Source organism: Numenius arquata, chromosome 8, assembly GCF_964106895.1.
Source record: "Numenius arquata chromosome 8, bNumArq3.hap1.1, whole genome shotgun sequence".
Lineage (NCBI taxonomy): Eukaryota > Metazoa > Chordata > Aves > Charadriiformes > Scolopacidae > Numenius > Numenius arquata.
In genome coordinates, this window is record NC_133583.1 from 16,899,244 (window position 1) to 16,918,515 (window position 19,272).

Genomic DNA, 19,272 nt, shown 5'->3' on the forward strand with positions numbered 1-19,272 from the left:
ACTGTATGAATTACTGAAAGTAATTTAAATATTTAAAGACATATAGTGCAAGTCTAATTTTATTTTGAAATACTGAGCCAGACTCACAGCTGATGCAGCAGATAACAGCTCAGCCTGGCACCCCTGGTTCCTGTCCCAGTTCTTTAAATTAGTAATTTGCATTTTCAACACCTTTCACCCTACAAGTCTGGACTCTGAGATTATTTTTTTTTTCAGCCAGATTTTCTTCTCTCTTTGAGGCCTTGCAGCACCTCTAGGACGGGTGTGAGTCCCTCGGTGGGCTCCTCTCCCATCCATCCATCCATCCGTCTGTCCATCCACCCACCTTGGCTGCCCTTCTGCGGCATCTGCCCCACAGGGAAAACCCTGGGAGAGATAAGATCAGAAATGCCAGGGCCCCAGCAGAAAAGGCAGCAGCGCGTTCGTATTTCATGTTTTCCACCTAGAGAAGATCTTCCTCTCGACACAACCTTTTCATTTCTCATTATCTTTATGAACGGCTTTAAAAAAAAGGATCATTTCTGGCACACTGGCCACGCCACTGAAGAGCTGTTCCTCTTCCACCTCCTTCTTCACCCACTCAGATGAAAAGCTACAGGTAATGCTGGGGAGTAAATGAAAAGCTTTCCATGGGGAAATAAGCTAAAATAGTAAACAAAAGCTTGATTCTTAAAAGCAAAACAGCTGAAGATGTCATCAGGAAAACACAGTGACGAAACACTCCTCATCCTCGGAAATTACCTTCTGACTCAACCGGCTCAATGTGTCTGATGCCACTTTGCTAATAGCTTTTACTTGACCTGAATACCTGTGGTTTTCAAGGAAATAATGCGAAATGCCACCACCCAGACCTAAACCTTCCCCAGCTTTCCAGAGAAAAGCTTGGGTTAGGTGGATGCTGTGATTTCTCCAGCTCCTGGGAGCAGCCTACTCCGATGAGCTGTGCTCCCACCACCGCATCCTCGTGGCCAGCCGGTTTGTGGGGCTGGGACTGGCTCCCTGCGTGCTGAGCTGCATGGGCGCCCCCAGAGCCCCCTCGGCTTTGATCTCACATCTCCACCTGCCATCTCAGCCGGGTCTCCTAACACAAGGTCCAAGTTGCCTTTTAATCACGCTGCAGTTCATCTTGCCTGGTGCCCTGGTGGCCCCTCTCCCTCCAGAGATGAGTCCGGCTTCTTACGCAAAGCCGGTGACTCATCCCCCAGGATGTGTTTGCTTAAAAGTTGCCTGGTCACCTCTTTTCTCTGCTCACTGCTTCCTCGCTTTTCAAGTCAGGAGTGAAGAAACATGACACACAGGCACAACGCACGCGTGCGCTGAAACGGCACAAGTTGCGTGCAGGATCCTCCTTTCCATGTGCCCTGTGTGTCTCCAGGCTTCGTGTTCCCCCTTGTTGTGGTCAGATGTGGAGAAGCATACATCTCTCTATGATGTGAGCTCTCCCTGCCCGCCCCAGCTTTGCACATGTGCCAGGGCCATCCCAGCTATAGCAGCTGCCTGTGAAAGCCAGGCTGTTATTACAGCTGGGAAGGTTTCCCCCAAGTCCCCTTTGGCCACCAAAGCTGGCCCCTCCAAGCCACGCTCGAGCAAGCTCTAGACCCTCGAGAACCCTTCAGAGTTGATGCTGCCAGCAGGCACGCAACGCACATGATGTCTTGGGTGGGATCTGGCAAGTGCCTTCAATGATGTGCATTGCTTCCTCACACCAGTACCATCCAGTGTCTTGTCTGCTGTGTTTCTTGGGGTGATAGGCTGGGCTGAGGGTCCAGCAAAGCTTCCAGGGCTTGGCTGTTGCAACGTAGATGAACTGCTTGATGGTCCACTGAGGGGCTTGGAAGACATCTTTGGAAATTGGGGCATCTTCCTCTCTGAGCTGCAGCACAGCAAGGATCTGAACGGGACCGGCTGTAAAGCTAGGCACAGGGAGGAGCAGGAGCTGCAGCCAGGACATCTTTGCCGTGGCTCAGCAGCCGGGCAGGCACAGTGAGACAGGCCCACAGCACTCAGAGGGCAGGTCTCCTTCTCCAGACAATACTGGTGTATCCTTTCTGGCGCACGGTGAGATGAACTAGAATTGGGCAGAACGGCCGTGCTCGGAGGGCTATGGTTAGCAGCTCAAAGCCCAGCTGGAGGCCAGTGGTGTGCCCCAAGGGTCAGAACTGGGCCAAGTAGTTTAACTTCTTCACTAATGACCTGGATGATGGGACCAAGTGCACCGCCTTTTAGAAGATGCAAAACTGGGAGGAGCGACTGATCCATCAGTTGATCATGCTGCCATTCAGAGGGACCTCAGTGGGCAGAGAGAAGCTTCATGAATTCCAGCAAAGGGAAGCGTAAACTCCTGCCCCTGGGGAGGAATAACCCCACGCACCAGTACACGCTGGGGGCCAACGAGCTGCAAAGGAACTTTGCAGGTAAAGACCTGGGGGTTCCTGGTGGACAACAAGTTGACCATGAGCAAGCAATGTCAGGGGCTGCATTAGGAAAAGTGTTCCCAGCAAGCCAAGAAAGAAGAAGGAAGAAGGTTTTGATTCCTCCTTTGTCACCAAGCACTGCTGCCACTGATGGAAACACCTTGTGGGTGTTTCAGATATTTCTCGCCAACTCTTGGATCCAGCGAAGTGCTGGATGAAGGAGCTTTAATCACATTTCAAGGATTGGGAAACAGGATACAGACAGGGGGTAGGGACCTGCCCAGCATCACACAGTTAGGTGTGAGTGTGGTGAGTTGGGAAGGGGCCAGTCTCTTCTCTGAGACCTGGTCCAGTTCCCTCTGTGCTTGGTCATGTTCTTGCAGGTCATAGATGTGTGTCCGAAAGCTGTGAGTGTACCCAAGAGCGTCCAACAGGCTGGACCAGTGACTGGTAGGGATTGCTGAACAAGTTCACAAAAAAATTGGAATTTTGTTAAATACAGTAATTAAAAAAAAAACACCAAAAAGAAGCAAAAAAGAGATTGTCCCAAGAGACACTTTGTGTTCAAAATAAAACTTTGTATCCTGGAAACGAAACTTTTTGGGGAAAAAGAGCAGGGTTCAGCTGAACATGACTAACACTGGGAGGAAAACAGAAGTCGTTTTCCAGGGCTCTGAAAGGGGAACCAGCGCCTTGCTCCAGAAACGCTTCACGGAAATGGCTTCTCGGGTTTTGTTCGGTTTTAGTTGAATCGCAATGAGGAGTTGCAAAACCAGAGGACTTGGTGCAAGAAAAAAGCCTCCGGAACTGGAGCATCTTCACGGATGTCTGAAAAAAAACTTCTCAATGAAAAAGCAGTGTTGCCACAGCACAGGTGGCGAGACCTCAAAGCGGGGCAGGAGCCTGGGCTGCCTGTCAATTAGTAGCCACCAAATACATCCAAACCAGAACAACTACATGAATGAAAAGCAGCGTTGTGAGGGGACATCCACTGGCTGGGAGAGCTGCCCCGTTCGTTGGCATAAAAGGATACGAACAATAATTGACTTTAAAGCCAGGCACGGAGAAGTAGCAGCATGGTGCAACCTCCTTCCCCGGTATCTCGGCATCAGCTAAGGGCTTAATTGGTGCAGTTTGGGGTTTTGCTGATAGGCAGGGATGTGGTGCACCACCACGTTGCTGAGTCCTCCTCTGATCTTGTCACGGTGCAAATCCCAGATAGAGCTGCCAAAGCCACCGGGACTCGGGACTGCCTCGGATCCACCACAGCAGGGCTGAGCTGGGCTGCCTCACCCTCTCAGCAGTGGGGAGAAGTCCTGGCCGGGTTTGCATGTCAGAGGAGCACCCAGAAACCCAGGTGCCTTGCAGGACCAGGCTGAGGAGCGGTGACCACTCAGCTGAGGGTGGGGAGAGAAGACCGTCCTGGTATTTGGTGGCCCTGCTCGAAATCAGACCCAGAAAAGTAGTGAGGAGGGAAAGCGTGAAGGCTGGTGGGCCAAAGCCTGGCAAAGTCATGGTGTCTTCTCTCACCTTCTCCTACCAGAGGGACAGGCTGGAAGCTGGAGGGGCTTCACAGCACCTTCCCCAGTAGGCTCTGCACTGCCTGCACCCATCTCAGGTTTTCCCCATCTGCCTGCTCCCCCTGCCCCAAGCCAGCATCCCAGCAGCAGCTCAGGAGAGGTGGGTGAGGGGCACAGAACTCACCCCCTGGGCATGTATGGGGGGGGGAGAGGGGCTGGGTTAGGGACACAGAGCTGGGTGAAGCCTGCACCCGCCCTGCTCATTTCCAGCCTTTCCTGGTGGGTGGTGAAGCTGCTTTCGCAATTGTTTCCTGTGAAAAGCCTGCACCAGGAAGCTGGCCACTTACCCTCCTTGAAAAAGAAATATTTCTCTGCAGGAAATTGCTTCTTGAAAACAGCCCTGGCCGCCCGGGAGAAGCTGCCGAGGAACTGACGTGTGCGCAGGGCGGGCATCCCAGGATGCCGAAACCGCGGAGCCGGGGAGGCGATGGAGATGCGAGCGGATCAGAACGGAGGTGCTCAGATAGCACCAACAGGTCCTGCACTCGCTGTCTTGGGCCATTCCTCCCTTGCCTGCTTGTTTTCTCGGGAGGAAGGGCTTTTTTTTGCATACAAAAGGAGGCACGATTATATATGGGGTATGTAGGTATGTATTCAACTACATGCTGTGCAGTTTGTGTCCAATACAAGCATGAGACAGGCTTGAGAGTAGATATCATTGGTTTTTTAAGCCTCATCAATTCCCTGTCCTGCTCCATCATTGCAGTGACAGACTCTGGAGGGTCTAATGCCAAAGGGAGCATCAGAGCTGCCCCCTCCTCTAATTTCCTAAGGGTGGTGGCACACCACTTCCATACCTGCTCATTTAAAATCCATTGCTAAAAGGGTAAATAATCTTAAATATTCTCCAGTTCTTTCTCTGGAAGGATCCTAGAGCTCAGGAAGCAGTGTCAGGGAAGAGGGGAAGCAGTCATTGCCCAGTGATATTTTCCCAGTTTAATTAGATTGGAACTGCCCTCCCTTGCTGGCAGAGCCCATGGGGACTCTTGGCCCCGCTTAAACACAAGCTCTCTTTCTCTCCTGGGTTTCATAAAAGCACGGGGACCTCTGGAGTTCTCATTTAATCAGCTATCCCAGCCAAAGCATTGTGAAAAGAGCTGGGCCAATATTTTCCAGATAAGTTAGTTTTTGACTCTGCAGGTTGGATTTTTTTGCACCCAGGTGGAAGCATGCCCAATTCCATAAAAAGGCAGAGGTTTCCTCAAACCCTGAAGATGGAGATAGACTTTTCTTGGGTGCCCAGTGGAAGGATAGGAATGGGAACAAATTGAAGCATGGGACATGATAGTTAAGCATAAAAAAGCCCACTTTTTCACTGGGATGGTGGTCAAACACTGCATCAGGTTGCCCAGAGAGGTTGTGGAGTCTCCATCCTTGGAGATATTGGGATACCCAACTAGGATGCAATACCTGCCTTAGCAGACACTGCTGTGAGACACGGGTTGGACCAGACGCACCTCAGAGGGACCTCCAGCCTCTGCCCTTCTGTGACAACTTCCCTTAGCTGCCCAGCCACTGCACATGTCTTCTGGCTTTTGCACAGGAGGAGTTGGTTTGCTTCTTCTGCAGGAACATGCCAGAGAGTAATTTTTGTAGTCTTTGGACCAGAACTCATTGACACGTCTATGTGAAAGTCTCCAAGCTCTGCAGCAAAAGCGCCTCCCAGGGAGGCACAGGATGCTATGCCCTTTTAATAGAGGAGAAGAGGAGAAATGGCACAATCCAAGGACCTGGCCTTGCAGCTTCCATGTGCTTGTGGCAGCCTCATGCTTCACAAGATGCTCCACAAAGGTTTCTCCACGTCAGTTCTTCCCCAGCCTACACCTCCCTGCCTTGCTGGGGCAGCAGGGGGGAAGATGCTTGCCAGGACCCAGCATCCTGGCAGGATGGAGCCCACCGGAGACTTTGCCCTGACGCGGGGCTGTGTTGGGGGGAGAAGCTGTTCCCGTCGCCGAGTTTGATGCCTGCAGTGTCAGCGCTGGTGCTCCACAGGGATGGCTTGCTGCAGAAAGGAGAGCACTGCACTTAGATCCTCCTGCTGAGCCTTTGTGAAGCACTTCACCAGGCCAAAGTCATCTGACATTTTTCTCGGGGGCGCGTGAAGCTAATGAATCCCGATAAGGCAGTGCGGAGGCTGGGGAGCTAGATTTCTGCTGAATACATATGAAGACAAATGTAAATTCTAAACTTTCTAGGGAGTATTTTTACCCTGGCTCAGTGTTAACGTTGATAAAAATAGTCACAAATTAGTGCAGGAGTAGAAGAGTAGAAAGCAAATTTGGGCCTTTTTTTTTTTTTTTTTTCCTTTCTGTTAAAACCATACATCTATTTCTCTACCAGGAGTTAACCTCTTACACGCATTAATGAAACATGGGGTAAACCATCAACAAGTGCCCTTCCCTGACAAAACAACTCCTACCTCAAATAAGTAATTAGGAAGGAAAGCTGAAGTTAAATAAAAAGTCTTTCCTTTTTCTTTTTTTTTTCTTTTTTTTCTTTTCTTTAAGACAGAACAAAATGATTCAATCCAAGAAATTCAGCACTGCAAGAGGAAGTTAACATCACACCAGCCCACCCGCCCGGTTCCCTAGCACCCAAATGCTTCCAAAGGTGATGGGGAGGCACCAGCCCCGTTCTACCGATGGGAAGAGTGCAGTATAGAAAATTGTGATTTCACTCAATGTGACAGAGCAAACCAGAAGGTACCCTGAGAGCCCAGGTCGTCTGAGCAAATTCCCAGCTGAAATACGGCTCGCAAAATACTGCTTCGAGCTGCCAGTCCATCATTAAACTGCCAGGAAGGAGCATCCTCTCGGTACTGATGGATATTTGACCACCCGCACCTGAGACAGGTGAAGACTCCTGCAAGAAGGAGCTTAATAGCTTTATGGATTGATATCTGGGCCATGAATCATACCTGATACTTGTATTAGATATTGCAAACAGCTGACTGAGCAAAGAGAAGATAAGTCCTAGGAAGGTTTAGCTGCTACAGCCCGGAGTTGTTGGGGGAAGGGCTGCCTTGACAGCTGAGACTGGAAGGAAAATCATTTTGGGGTGCAATGTTGCAGAAAAAGGGCGTGTTAAAAAGAAAGAAAGAAAAAAAAAAAAAGCAAAGATATGCTTTTTAGAGGTTCATTTTTAAGGAGAAAATGTGGTTTAACTTCTGACCAGCTTCTGATTGCAAATATTTTGCTTTCCTCTTCAAACCCTTAGGAACACTAGCCCCCACCTGAGTTGTATTTAGTACCATGAGTCCCCTCGTGGTGTGACACTTTCTTCCCTTTCCTCAGACTTTGGCTGCTCCTTTGGCTCAAAGTAGCAGCTGTGACATCCTTGGGAGCAATTCCCACCGCAGGGCTAAGTCAGGACCTGGAATGAGTTTGGGGTACACATCTGCTAACAACGCATTTACCTTGTGTTCTGCCATGACTCACGGTTATGGTCTATGTTTCTAAAACACAAGACGAAGGTGGAAAAGAGACATCAAAACCCAGCCTGGGAGAAGAGAGGTGACAGCAATGGAAACGAGGAACCCAAGACAGTGACTGCATCGGCATCACGGGAGACTGGGATGGATGAAGACAAAAGCAACCTGAAGCCAAGCCAGCAAGACGTGGCTGCTGGCAGGGGGAAGTTGCTGGTCACCATGCTGGGCATCAAGTAGACAGGCTGATGGAGGACAGAGTCTTTCCTCAGCAAGACAACAACCAGAAAGATGGACACAGCCCTGTGTATTAGAAACCCAAGGCCGGCTGTGGTGGAATAGCATGGAGGCAATGGTAGTCCACGTGTAGAGCGGTTATCACTTTGTGCTGTCCTTGTCACAAGCACATGGGACTCTCTGGAGTTGGGCCGAAAGCTGCTTGTTTCTGGGCACATGCTGACCTTCTGCTGTCAGCAAAGCCACATACATGGTGAGACAAACACCACTGAGAACCCTGAGCCCTGGTCAGCCCCACTGTGCTGGAGGAGGTGCTGGCACATGGCATCCTGGCCCTGGCCTACGTGCTTCTTCTGATCTGCCATGTTTGTGGTGCAAGATGCCTTCTCCTTGGGAGGGGATTTGATGGGGATGCCCACAGCTCTGCAGAGCAGAGATTTCTTCTTTTGTGGAAGAAATCCCCCTGGACGGCATCCCTGGCTGCTGCGGGGAGGATGCAAGGCCTGGCAAAGGGAGCCTGGTGCTGGAGGATGCTGACTCGGTCTTGCTTCTGGCTGCGGTGCATTTTGGAGCGGCTGACTCAAGAGGGCAGCATGCCGACAGGCTGGCACCAGCCGCTACCCGCTGCCCTGCCTGCGCCTGCCTGCCAAGCTGCAGGGGGAATCTGCCGGGATGAGCCTTACTCCTGATGGGAGAAGCGATGGGAGTCTCTGTTGCTCCCCTCCCAGCGTCCCTCGGCTCCCGGCTGGGTGGGCAGAAGATGCCACACCAGCGTTAGGTGACATTATTTTGCTTTCGCCCTCGTCAGGGCGAAATCTGGTCTTGCCTCTGCAGGTGATGCGCCTGGAGCCTGTCCCGAAACTTCTGTGGTTGCTAATGCGACCGCAAAATGGAGGTGAAACATTTCTCTTCTGGTTTCACAGCATCGCATGCCGGCGGTTACACCTGCCTCCCTCGTGCCGCCCCAGAGCAGCCAAGGACTCTCCGTAAGATTTCTGGGCAGTTTTCAGTACACACAAGGGCTCCAAACCCAAATGTAAGGGTTTTTTTTTTTGCACAACCCGCTGCTCTTCCCCCGATGAATTGGAGGTGCTTTGATAAACATACTGAAAGGTCAGCTATTTTCACCGTGGCTTGCATAAGAACCTCAACATCCTCCGCTGCAAGAGCAGCGTTAGTAACTTCCTACTGCAGCACTGAATCACAATAGCTTCCCACAGCAACCAGCGGTAAAAATAAACTGGGCAAGGGGAAGTGGACGGCTTCTGCTGTTCCGCTTTCTCGGGCACACTTGAGTCACAAAAAAAAAAAACCCCATGTAGGGCAAGCCGTTTATTTTGCTGATGCCGACGAAATCCACAAACGGTTGGGAGCGCGGTCCCACTGAAATCACGGAGTGTTTTGCAACGGGATGCTCAGGGTGCTCAAAGTTAAGCATGCGCTCAAGTGCTGCATTGAGTCTGTATTTTTCAGGAGGATCCAGGCTTATGAGTTGGGCTGAAAGGAGACGGGGACCCCAGCGCAGCTGAGCGCTGCTTTTGTACTAAAGACACAGGAAAATGGCCTCCTTGGGACGTTTTATGTGTCGAGAGAATATAAAAGACCACTGGGGAGACAGTGGGTCTGTTATGGTTTCAGTAGTAGATCTTGGCTTTGAGAAAAGCAGATCTTGACTGGATGAGAAGCATCCTCAAATACAATCCGATTTGTATCTTTTGCCTTGAGACAACATCATTTGAACAGCACAGTTTTAAATGCTATTACAACTAAGACTCTGTGTGTGTGTGTGCATGTGTTTATTTGCATGTGGGGGTTGTTTTAAAGAACAATATCTTTGCTGTTACACAAAATGCAGCCCAGGTCTTGAAATTCAGCCAGCTGGGAAAAAAACCCTGTTGAGACCTCATCAGGTCGCTGAGCCTGGGAATCTGCTGGTGAGACAGACCCTGGCTCTTCCCTTTGTGACAGTATTTGCTGAGGAAGTTTATAGTAAGAGGCTGAAGTGAGCAGAAGTTAGAGCCAAAAAGGAATGGCTCATCTGTCCCAGATGGGGGGAGGAGGAGCTGACCCCCTTCCCGCAGATGCCCACAGGAATTCAGAGCGCTTGTAGGATAACCCAGGTGAGAAGGGACCACAGGAGAGCTCTAGTCAAACCTCCTGCTGGAAGCTGGGTCAGCCCCGAGGTCAGCCCAGGTTACCCGGGGCTGTGCCGAGTCGGATCTCAAAAACCAACAAGGCTGGAGATTGCACAACCTCTCTGAGCAACCCATCAACGTCTGCCTGCCTGCACCCTGAACAGACTGCAATGGAAGCAGCTCATGCAAAACCACCTTCTTAATGTCATCCCGCTCATTAAAAAAGAGAAAGATCAAATCTATTCTGTAACTGAAAGAGACTATGTGAGGCATGGAAAACTTCTGATTCACACCAAAAGGCACGTACGAGATGGAAGGAAACCAGAAGGATGCCTCCAGTTACATCCCTGTCTTGAAATTTCAGTATTGCAGCACAAAAGGTTTGTATTTATAGTGGTGGGGACCAATGGGGAAGATACTCTAAAAATAAATGATGCACAGATAAAATCATCTATTTTGAGGCTCGAAAGATAATCTGGAGGCTTAATGAGTCTCAAGTCAATTTTATTTTGGAGCTCTGCGTTGTCGTCCAAGACCAAGGCAGGGCTGCCTGTGACCCACTCAAAACCCACGCAGGCCCCCGCCCCCCGCGGACCCTCTCGCTTCGCTCCCTGAACTTTTTCTTAAGCTTTTGGCCGAAAACTGGGGGGGAAGGAGATGGTGCCGAAGGGGGTGACGAGACGGGCTGCCTCTGCCCGGCAGCACCGCGGCCTCCCCGCCAGCCTGGGCCGGGGGCTACGGGCCTCCCCCCCTCCCATCTCTCGCCACACCCCGCCCCGCGCGCGCCTTCCCGCGCTCTGCCCCCGCTGCCGGCCCCGCCCCCTGCCCATATTTGGGCGCGCCCGCTTCCCCCCGCCCCTCCTCATTGGCGCTGGGGGCGTGGTGGGAGGCGGTGACGCGACGGCGGTGGGCGGGGCCTGGGCCACGGGGCCGCACGGCCCCGTGTGTGTGCGGGGGGGCCGCTCCCATCCCGATCCCGATCCCGATCGCGATCGCGGCGGGCCGGGCCGGGCCGGGCCGGGCGGGGCGGGGCGGGGCGTTGCTGCCGCTCGGCCGGCCCCCGCCGCCCGCCCCGCCTCCCGAGGCATGACACGCCGAGCCGCCGGCGAAGCCCCGCTTTAATTGAGGCCGCCGGGATGGGGCGCACCGCGTAAAGGCAGAGCGGGGGCCGCCGCGCTCCGGGCCGCGAGGCAGCGCGCACCCACGGCCGTGCGGGAGCGGAGCCGCCGTCCGGCAGAGCGCAAGCCTCACCGCGGTCCCGGGTGAAGGGAGCGGGGCCGCGTCCGGCCGCCGCGTGGGTGGCCGGTGGGCCGGGCGCTGGCGGCCGCCGCTGCCGAGCCCCATGAAAACGCAGGTCTGGGGGAGCTCCCCGCGGGCGCCCATGGCTGCGGCGATGCCGTGCAAGAGCGCGGAGTGGCTGCAGGAGGAGCTGGAGTCGGGCGGCGGCCGCTCGCTGCTGCTGCTCGACTGCCGCCCCCACGAGCTGTTCGAGAGCTCGCACATCGAGACGGCCATCAACCTGGCCATCCCCGGGCTCATGCTCCGCCGCCTCAAGAAGGGCAACCTGCCCATCCGCTCCATCATCCCCAACCACGAGGACAAGGAGCGCTTCGTCAAGCGCTGCAAGGCCGACACCGTGCTGCTCTACGACGAGGCCACCGCCGACTGGCAGGACGGCGGCGCCGCCACCTCCGTCCTGGGGCTCCTGCTTCAGAAGCTGCGCGATGACGGCTGCAAAGCCTATTACCTGAAAGGTGAGGTGCCCCCAGCCCTTCACCATCTACCCCCCCCCCCGCATCGCCGGGCGTCCATCCCCTGGCCGGCCGGAGATGGCTGGGTTGTTTTGCTTCCTTCCCTCCGTCTCACTCTGCCTGTTTTGTTTTGGTTTTGTGGTTTGTTTTTTTTTTTAAATATATATATTTATTTTTTTTCCCTCCTCAGCATCCCGTTTTAATCCCCCGCACAAAATGGTCGCAGGTTGGAAGCGGCCGGGAGCGCCCCGCTTCTTCCTGCGTCGCTTCCCCCGGCAGCGGCAGGAGGGAGCCCACCTCCCCACCCCCCCAACCCCGCCGCCGGGGAGGCCCCCCTCCAGCGCTGCCCTGTCCCAAGCCGACCCTGGCCAGGCACCCCCGGGGCGCCCCTCGCCTCCGCTTCCCGGGGGCCTTTCGGGGGCTCCCCACCCCGGCGCCAGGCTTCCCTCCGGAAGGGATGGCCAGATTTTTGGTGGTGGGGGGGGAGGAGAGCCAGGAGAGCCCAGCCACCCCTGTTTTTGTTGTTCCCTGCACTACTCCGAAAAGCGAGCGCTTGGATTTTTCTCCCCCTTTCCCTGGAAATGCCGGCGGGGCTGGGAGGGGGCAGCCCGGCTGCTCCCTCGGGGCCGGGAGATGGGAGAGCGGGGAGCCCGGTTGCCGAGCTCCGCACCCAGCACATGCCCTTCCGTGAAGGCTGGGGTGTTTGGGGGTTTGGTGGTTTTGGGGGGGTGATTTTTGGCCATTTTGAAGGATCCCGGCAGGCCTCCGCAGCGGGCTGAGCGGAGCCCACAGCTGGGCTGCTGGGACCCTTCCCATCCTCCCAGTCCGGTCGCTGGGTGGCGGGTTTGAGGCAGAAATAACAGGCGAGCGGAGGAGTGGTGGTGGTGGTGGGAGAGTGGTGAAGAAAGTTGCCACTCGCAGTCCTTTAAAAAACACTGCCGCTTCTTGATAGACCCTTTTCAGGGAGCCGGGAGAGCCCCTGGTAAGGGGTTGGGGTGGCAGGGGGGGACAGGGCAAGTATTTCGGGACCAGCCTTCAGGGCTGCGCTGCCCTTCAAAGGTGACATGGGGGACGGAGGGGGACAAGCACAGGGGTTGATCCCTCTTTTCTCTCCCCGTCCCTCCCCTCCCCTCCCCGGCTGTGCCGGTGGGGGAGTCCCCCATCCCCTCGCATCCCATCCCGTCCCGGTTTGGGGTTTCCCGATGGGCTCCGTTGCTCCTTCAGTTTGTCTCCCCGTTCCTCTCCCCATCCTCCTCATCCCTAGCTGGAAGGAGCAGCTTTGAAGTTACTCCTAAGCTCTCCCCCGTGGGCAGGGGAGGAGCTGAGCCCCTTTCTCTGCCTTTTTCCGGGAGCCTCGGTGGGAAATGTTTCCAATTAAAATTCCAAAATGGCTCCTCGGCGCTGTCTGGCGGCGCGGGGGGGGAGGAGGAGGAGGAGGACGAGCCTTTTTCATGAATGGATGTGGCAGGAGCTGTCTGTCCTGCTCAGTGACCCCGCCACAACCGCCGAACCCACTAACAAAGTTTCCAGGAGGCCTTTCTAATTAAACCATTTGTCAGTGTCAGATACCGATGGCTGAGCTCCGGTTTAATATTGCCTGGAAAGGAGGGAGATCGGTGGGGTTCTTTTGCTTCCCTGCTTTTGCCTCCCTTCCCAAACTGTTGAGCCAAGGAGCCCGAGACAAGAACTTAGGAGCAGACGTGGGGGGTCCCATCCCACCTCAAGCCTGCTGGGGTTTGGGTGAGGAACAAAACTGTGACACTGCCCTGTCGCAAAAGATGTTAGTAGTGATAAAATAGGTGTGAGGATTGCTCCTTGGCAAAACTTATGGTTTTTTTTTTCCTGCTTGAAGGTGAATTATTTTATTAGGGTTTGGTGCTGGGGCTGGGTATGTGGCTGTTCTTGCTTTATCTTTTCAGACACAAGATACTTTTGTGCTTTTCTGTCTAGGTGGCATGATAGCTCTTGCTTAAACTGCCCCAGACCCGTATTTCAGAGAAGCTAAACGAGGCAAGTTTGTCTCTTGCCATTGATTTTATTTTTGGATGTTTGTTTCTTTTGTGTTTGAGATTTTGCCTCTATCTATCACAAGCAATACCAAACTTCGTAAGAAATACTCTGTTTTTTTGGGACCTGTTTGCTCAGTAACAGTCTGCCCAGGGAAGATGAGGGAGCAGGGAGATGCCTTTCTTGGAGTGAAGTTGAAGGTATACCAGCTTTTTGCTGGCAAAGACTTGCTGAGTAACGTGTGCGTGTGTCCGGGTGGAAGGGTTTCCCATTCTGAGGAATAAAACATCTCTTTCTCTCTGCCTCTCTCCTTCCCTCGCTCATTTCCCCCTTCCCAGGTGGCTTTAACAAGTTTCAGACCGAATATTCGGAGCACTGCGAGACAAACCTTGACAGCTCCTCGCCCAGCAACTCTCCCCCGGCATCGGTCCTTGGCCTGGGAGGGCTGCGGATAAGCTCCGACTGCTCAGATGGTGAATCCGACAGGGAACCCAGCAGTGCCACAGAGTCAGACGGGAGCCCTATCCCTAACAATCAGCCTGCCTTTCCGGTCCAGATCCTACCTTACCTGTACCTGGGCTGTGCCAAAGATTCGACCAACTTGGACGTCCTGGGCAAATACGGCATTAAATATATCCTGAATGTGACTCCCAACCTGCCAAACATGTTTGAGCACGACGGAGAGTTCAAGTACAAGCAGATCCCCATCTCAGATCACTGGAGCCAGAACCTCTCGCAGTTCTTTCCCGAGGCCATTGCTTTCATTGGTAGGTAGTTGGCAGAACATCTCTTTTCACGCTCACTGCTTGGGAATGTGGCGAGCTGCTTCCCAGGGCTGTCGCTCGTCCCTGGCCTCACCTCTCTGGGGCACAGCATTGGCGCTAGCTTAGCAGCTGAGCGTCACCAGAGGTGACACTTCTGGTGCTGGGTGACACCCTGGCTGGGTTCAGGGAGGTCTCCCCTTCCAAAATGCAGCCCTCTTACAGCACCTCAGCTGGATTACCTGCAAGCGGTAGGACCGGCCCCGCTGGACCCGGCTGTTTCTTGCCCTTGTGCGGGGATTTGCACTTGTGTGAAATGGCAGAACCAAGGTAGTGGGAGCTCCTTTGCCTGCTTTGCTCGGAGTAATGAGTGTTGATGGAAGCTGCGTTAACGTGACTGGTGGCAGCAATTCCTTAGCTCCAAGTGTGGATGAGACTGGGAGGGGGTGTGTGTGTGGGGGGGTGTGTGTGTGTGTGTGTGTGTGTGATGCTTTCTTTTCCCGAGGGGATTTGCTAGTCTAGTTATGATCCCGCTGTAAGTCGCCCAAGCATAATTAACTCCTTGTATGGTTACTTCTCCTAAGGTAAGTGTCAACACAGTGAGTTAGTGATTATAATGGCAGTGCAGAGCTCAGCTGGAAAGCTGCTGTGCAGTCAGCCCCTGAGACAGCCTTGGCTGGTCGTGGGGAGGGGCGCAGGGAGGCAGATCCCTTCTCCCAGGCTAGCGTTGACTTTGGAAGTGGCTCCTTATTCTGTGAGAAGTGTCTGTTGGGCTGAATAGGGATGTATGCTTCCAGTGTGACCTGTGCTGCCTGCTGGTGATGGTCGTTAGCCTAATCGGTTCTGATCCATAGGAGGTGAATGGCACAGGTACTCATTACCACCATTAACTATTAAAAGCCTTATGGCTTCATATCTGGTTTAAAAACACTGGTGTAGGGAAAGGCGTGGGGGACCTTTACCTTCAGACTGAAATCTGTGTAGCTTGTTTCCATGCTACCTTGTTGCCTTCCCCCCCAATTTTGGACTCTGCTGCATGTGCTGGCTTGCAGTGCTGAGGCCAGAAATGGGGCAGAGCGGTGGTAGAGCTTCCTCTGCTCTTCAGCTGTTGGAACCCCTGGTTCCCACGTGCTCTCCTTTGCCCCCAGGTTCTGTCCTCTAGTAACACGGTTGTGGCCAGAAGTGGCTGCTCCAGTGTGGCAGCAGGGACCCGTCTGATGTCCCATCTGCACTTCCTGCACGGAGTGTGGTATTAAACGTCGGGGGTGAGGTACGGGGTCCCTGCTGGCGTGTGGCATTTGGGATCTGTCTGCTCCAGTCAGACGATGTCTCTGAACACTGCACTTGTGCTTTCCAGTTAATGACAGGAAATGGAGGATTACCTCACTCTAAAACCAAACACCAAGAAATGCAGCAGCAGGTCAGATGAAAGGCAAAAATGTCTCAGAAAAATGTTGAATGGAGAGAGGCTGGGGGAAGGCTGGGTATGCTGGGGGGCGATTGCCCACTGTACTGGAAATTCTATCGCGGTTTTGCAAGCTGGGGCAGAAAACCTGTTGTGGCTTGGGTCTGGATTTTGTTTTGCCTGCATTTGCTTTGCCCTTCCCTGCTCTGGTGGTGCCAGTGTCTCTTACCTCCGGCTTTGCCTGAGGATCCTCTTTCTCCTGCCACCTTCTCCCTCCCCGCCAAGCTCTTGGTCAAATGACTGACTTCAAATAGGGCTGCCCAGAAGTAAGTGGCGCTGGGTGCTTGCGTGCATTCAGCGCTCTCAGCGGCGTGTCCCTCTTTGAGCTCTAAGATGTCAATTCATAAAGGGATCACGCTGTTCCGGCTGTGTGAGAGACAATGAGTGTGTGTGTGCTTTTCAATCGGTGGCAAGGGAGGGGAAATTTCGTCGCTGTTCTCTCGCCATTTTTTCGGTCCAGCCTGCATTCCTGCTCCCCACTACCATTCATCTTGAGAGTCTCCTCCAACACAAGCGCTTGTTTGTAGTGAAGTGCATTTCTGTCGATCCTAAAGAACGATTTCACAATAAGGGAAGTTCCTGCACTTCAGACTCTGGCTTAAATTGGCTCTGGCTACATTCAGATAACTTTCTAGTGGAAGGAGGACAAGAACAGCGGAAGAGAGTAGCTTGCATGGTGCTGGGCTGGAGCCTCACATCAAGTGCCCAGCCTTCCCTGGTTATTGGTGTTGAGAGGGGTGCGCTGTGCCCCACCACCAGCATCTCCCTGGGACTCTTGTCTCCAGCTCCGCTTGCCTTTTGTGGGTTACTCCATTTCTTTGTTTGAACAGAGGGGTACGGATGCTCCCTAGGCAAGGGATGTGCTGCCAGGCTTGGTTAATACTTCTCAAGCACCTGAGATGTTTGGCCTTGCTGTGCAAAACGGGGATGTGCAGCTTCACTGTGCGGTGGGATACCTCAGGAGCCCGTTGGGGAGAGATGTGGGTGTCAAAGGGACATGAGATGGTGTCCCTAGGAGCAAGGGATCCAGTTCTGGCAGTCGTCCTGGTTCTGGGAGCTTGCAGCTGCCTCCTGGCCCTGCTCCAAAGCCATGCGTTCTTGGTGCAGAATAATAGACTCCCCCTTCCCCTTGTCTTGTTTCAGATGAGGCCCGTTCCAAGAAGTGTGGGATCCTTGTTCACTGCCTCGCTGGCATCAGCCGGTCCGTAACAGTCACTGTCGCCTACTTGATGCAAAAACTCAACTTGTCCCTGAACGATGCCTATGACTTTGTGAAAAGGAAAAAATCCAACATTTCCCCAAACTTTAACTTCATGGGCCAGCTCCTGGACTTTGAGAGGACTCTAGGACTCAACAGCCCTTGCGACAACCGCTCACCCAGCGAACAGCTCTACTTCACCACCCCCACCAACCACAACCTGTTTCAGCTGAACACTCTGGAGTCCACATGAAGGGGATGCCACCTGGTCGGGAACTCAAGCATCGAATCGCTTCTCTTGAGCATTTCAACTCTTACAAAAAATATCTGTCTTGCCAGGCAGCTCTGAAAAGGACTCGCTTCCCTGGGCAGAGGTGCCTGATCGCTGCTTTAAGAAGGCTAATGCCGTTCATTAGTATCCTGATCAAAGTGGTTGGAAGAGGTAGTCTTTTTACAGGGGGTTATTTAATACGGGCGATGTTACAGCGTTTTGAACGCAGCTGTTACCGGCAATAACCGCTTTCCTGGGTGCATTGGGACTGTCAGAGCACGCACACACATGAAGAGCTACCGGGGGTTAGCTTGCTGTGGAAAGTGAGGAGATTTATGCACTTGGAAACCTTGAACAAAAGGTGTTGGGCCAAGACTGTTTTAAAACCCAAGTTTACTTCTTTTTTTTTTTGATTTAAAAAAAAAAAAGAAAAGTTAGATCTTACTCGAGCTTTGGGTTCAAACTCTTTTTAAATATGTAAGTTCCTGACTGTTTGTACAGACGAGGTTGCAAAACCAGTATTTTATTCTGTTTCTTGTTTGATCATTTATTATTTTTTTTAATCAAATGTTTATATTGACCAAATGCATTTTGCACACTTTGTGAAGCCTTGGTATGTCCTGGCATATTACTGGGTACTCCAGAGAGAGATACATGCTGCTGCTGTTGTCGTTAGCATCTGGTAGGAAGCTTTGTTATGTGTGAAGGCCAGTTGGGCTTAAAACGCAACCCCTTCACCACTCCTGCACTCACAATCACAAACTCTGCACTGATTCAGCCAAGGTGACTAAGCCGCAAGCTTTTTTGGTTGTTTTTTTTTTTTTTTAATGCCACCCCTGCCAAAAACACTGTTTGCTGTTGCCAGAGGTAAAACTGTTGTAGCCTCCAGAGTTGGTAGAAGCATGTCTGAGCCCGGCTTCGTTCTCTGCTGCCTGTTGACTGACTTAACGTCGTCCAGCTGGCCTGACACCGTTCCAGCTCCCTGCGTAGGGAAGGTGGCTGTGATGCTGGCGTGGCTGGTGCACGCTCAGCCCTTTCCCACGTGCGCGGGGCGGAGGGGGGAGCACGGCGAGCGCCTGGAGCAGAGCGAGGATTGCGGAGCGGGACGGGACTCGGTTGTCACGCATGGAGCGTGTGAGGGGAGTGAAGAGATGTGGAAATGATGACAAGAGCGTTGTAACAGAGAATTTTTTTTATATATATATATATGAATATATATATATTAACTGGCAAATTCTGAGATGATTGGAGCTTTCAACAGAGGTTCTGATTTTTTTTTTTTTTTCTTCTTCTTTCAAATAACTTTATGCCGTGCCTTCTATTCTGAGAAGACTTGTTTATATTTCTGGCTAGTGTTTGGCAAACACCTTATACCGAGCTGGGAGGGGGAGGAAGTGGTAATAATTTCTGGGAGGAGGGCAGAACGGATTTGGAGATTTCTTTATTGGCTGCAATGTAGTCCCTCCTTTCTCCCCCCTCCCTGTCCACTTTAACTCTCATGTAACTGAAAAAAAAAAAAAGCCACGGATTTTTTCTAAATATCCAGTTTTTTGTACTTTTTTCAAGAAAAAGAAAAAAATAATAAAAATATCTCCATCTGGAGGAATGTTTGACGCTGTCACATCCTGAAACTGTTCTTTTTGTTAAAGATGTTACCAGAATGTTGGAATGAGCTTCTCTTTCTTGTTTTCTGGTTGTTTTCTGTTTGTTTGTTTGTTGGGTTTTGTTTGCAACAATGTTGGGATCGTGGGTCATTGGAAGGGAGAATGAGAGTAAGTACGGTTGTGAGTGAGAAAATTGAGAATATCCTAATTGCATCTTACCTCATGGAGGAATTTATTTTTTCAGGGATTTTTTGACAGTGCATCTGTATTGCATTACAGCTAAGCTGGTTTGTAAAGGCTTCCTGTGCTGTTAGTGGTCTTTCTTCTTTAAAGGAAAAAAAAAAAAAGAGAAAAAAGATGCATCTTCTGATTAGTACAAATGAGAGCTTGTTAGTTGAGGAATGGTTCTGCTTTCTGAGTTA

At 52.3% G+C, this 19,272-nt stretch overlaps 1 protein-coding gene across 1 annotated transcript; it reads left to right on the forward strand.

The window, feature by feature from the left end:
- Positions 1 to 11,135: 11,135 nt before the first annotated feature.
- DUSP7 (dual specificity phosphatase 7) lies at positions 11,136 to 17,766 on the forward strand. The gene is made up of 3 exons (XM_074152223.1): positions 11,136 to 11,547; positions 13,890 to 14,318; positions 16,921 to 17,766. The coding sequence occupies exons 1-3, from the start codon at positions 11,136 to 11,138 to the stop codon at positions 17,226 to 17,228; spliced, it is 1,149 nt and encodes a 382-aa protein (XP_074008324.1). The 3' UTR covers positions 17,229 to 17,766.
- Positions 17,767 to 19,272: the final 1,506 nt, after the last annotated feature.

Coding starts and splice junctions, on each gene's coding strand:
- DUSP7 (XM_074152223.1), top strand. CDS start 11,136: ATGAAAACGCAGGTCTGGGGGAGCTCCCCGCGGGCGCCCATGGCTGCG. Junction 11,548..13,889: donor CAAAGCCTATTACCTGAAAG/GTGAGGTGCCCC, acceptor CCCCCTTCCCAG/GTGGCTTTAACAAGTTTCAG. Junction 14,319..16,920: donor CGAGGCCATTGCTTTCATTG/GTAGGTAGTTGG, acceptor GTCTTGTTTCAG/ATGAGGCCCGTTCCAAGAAG.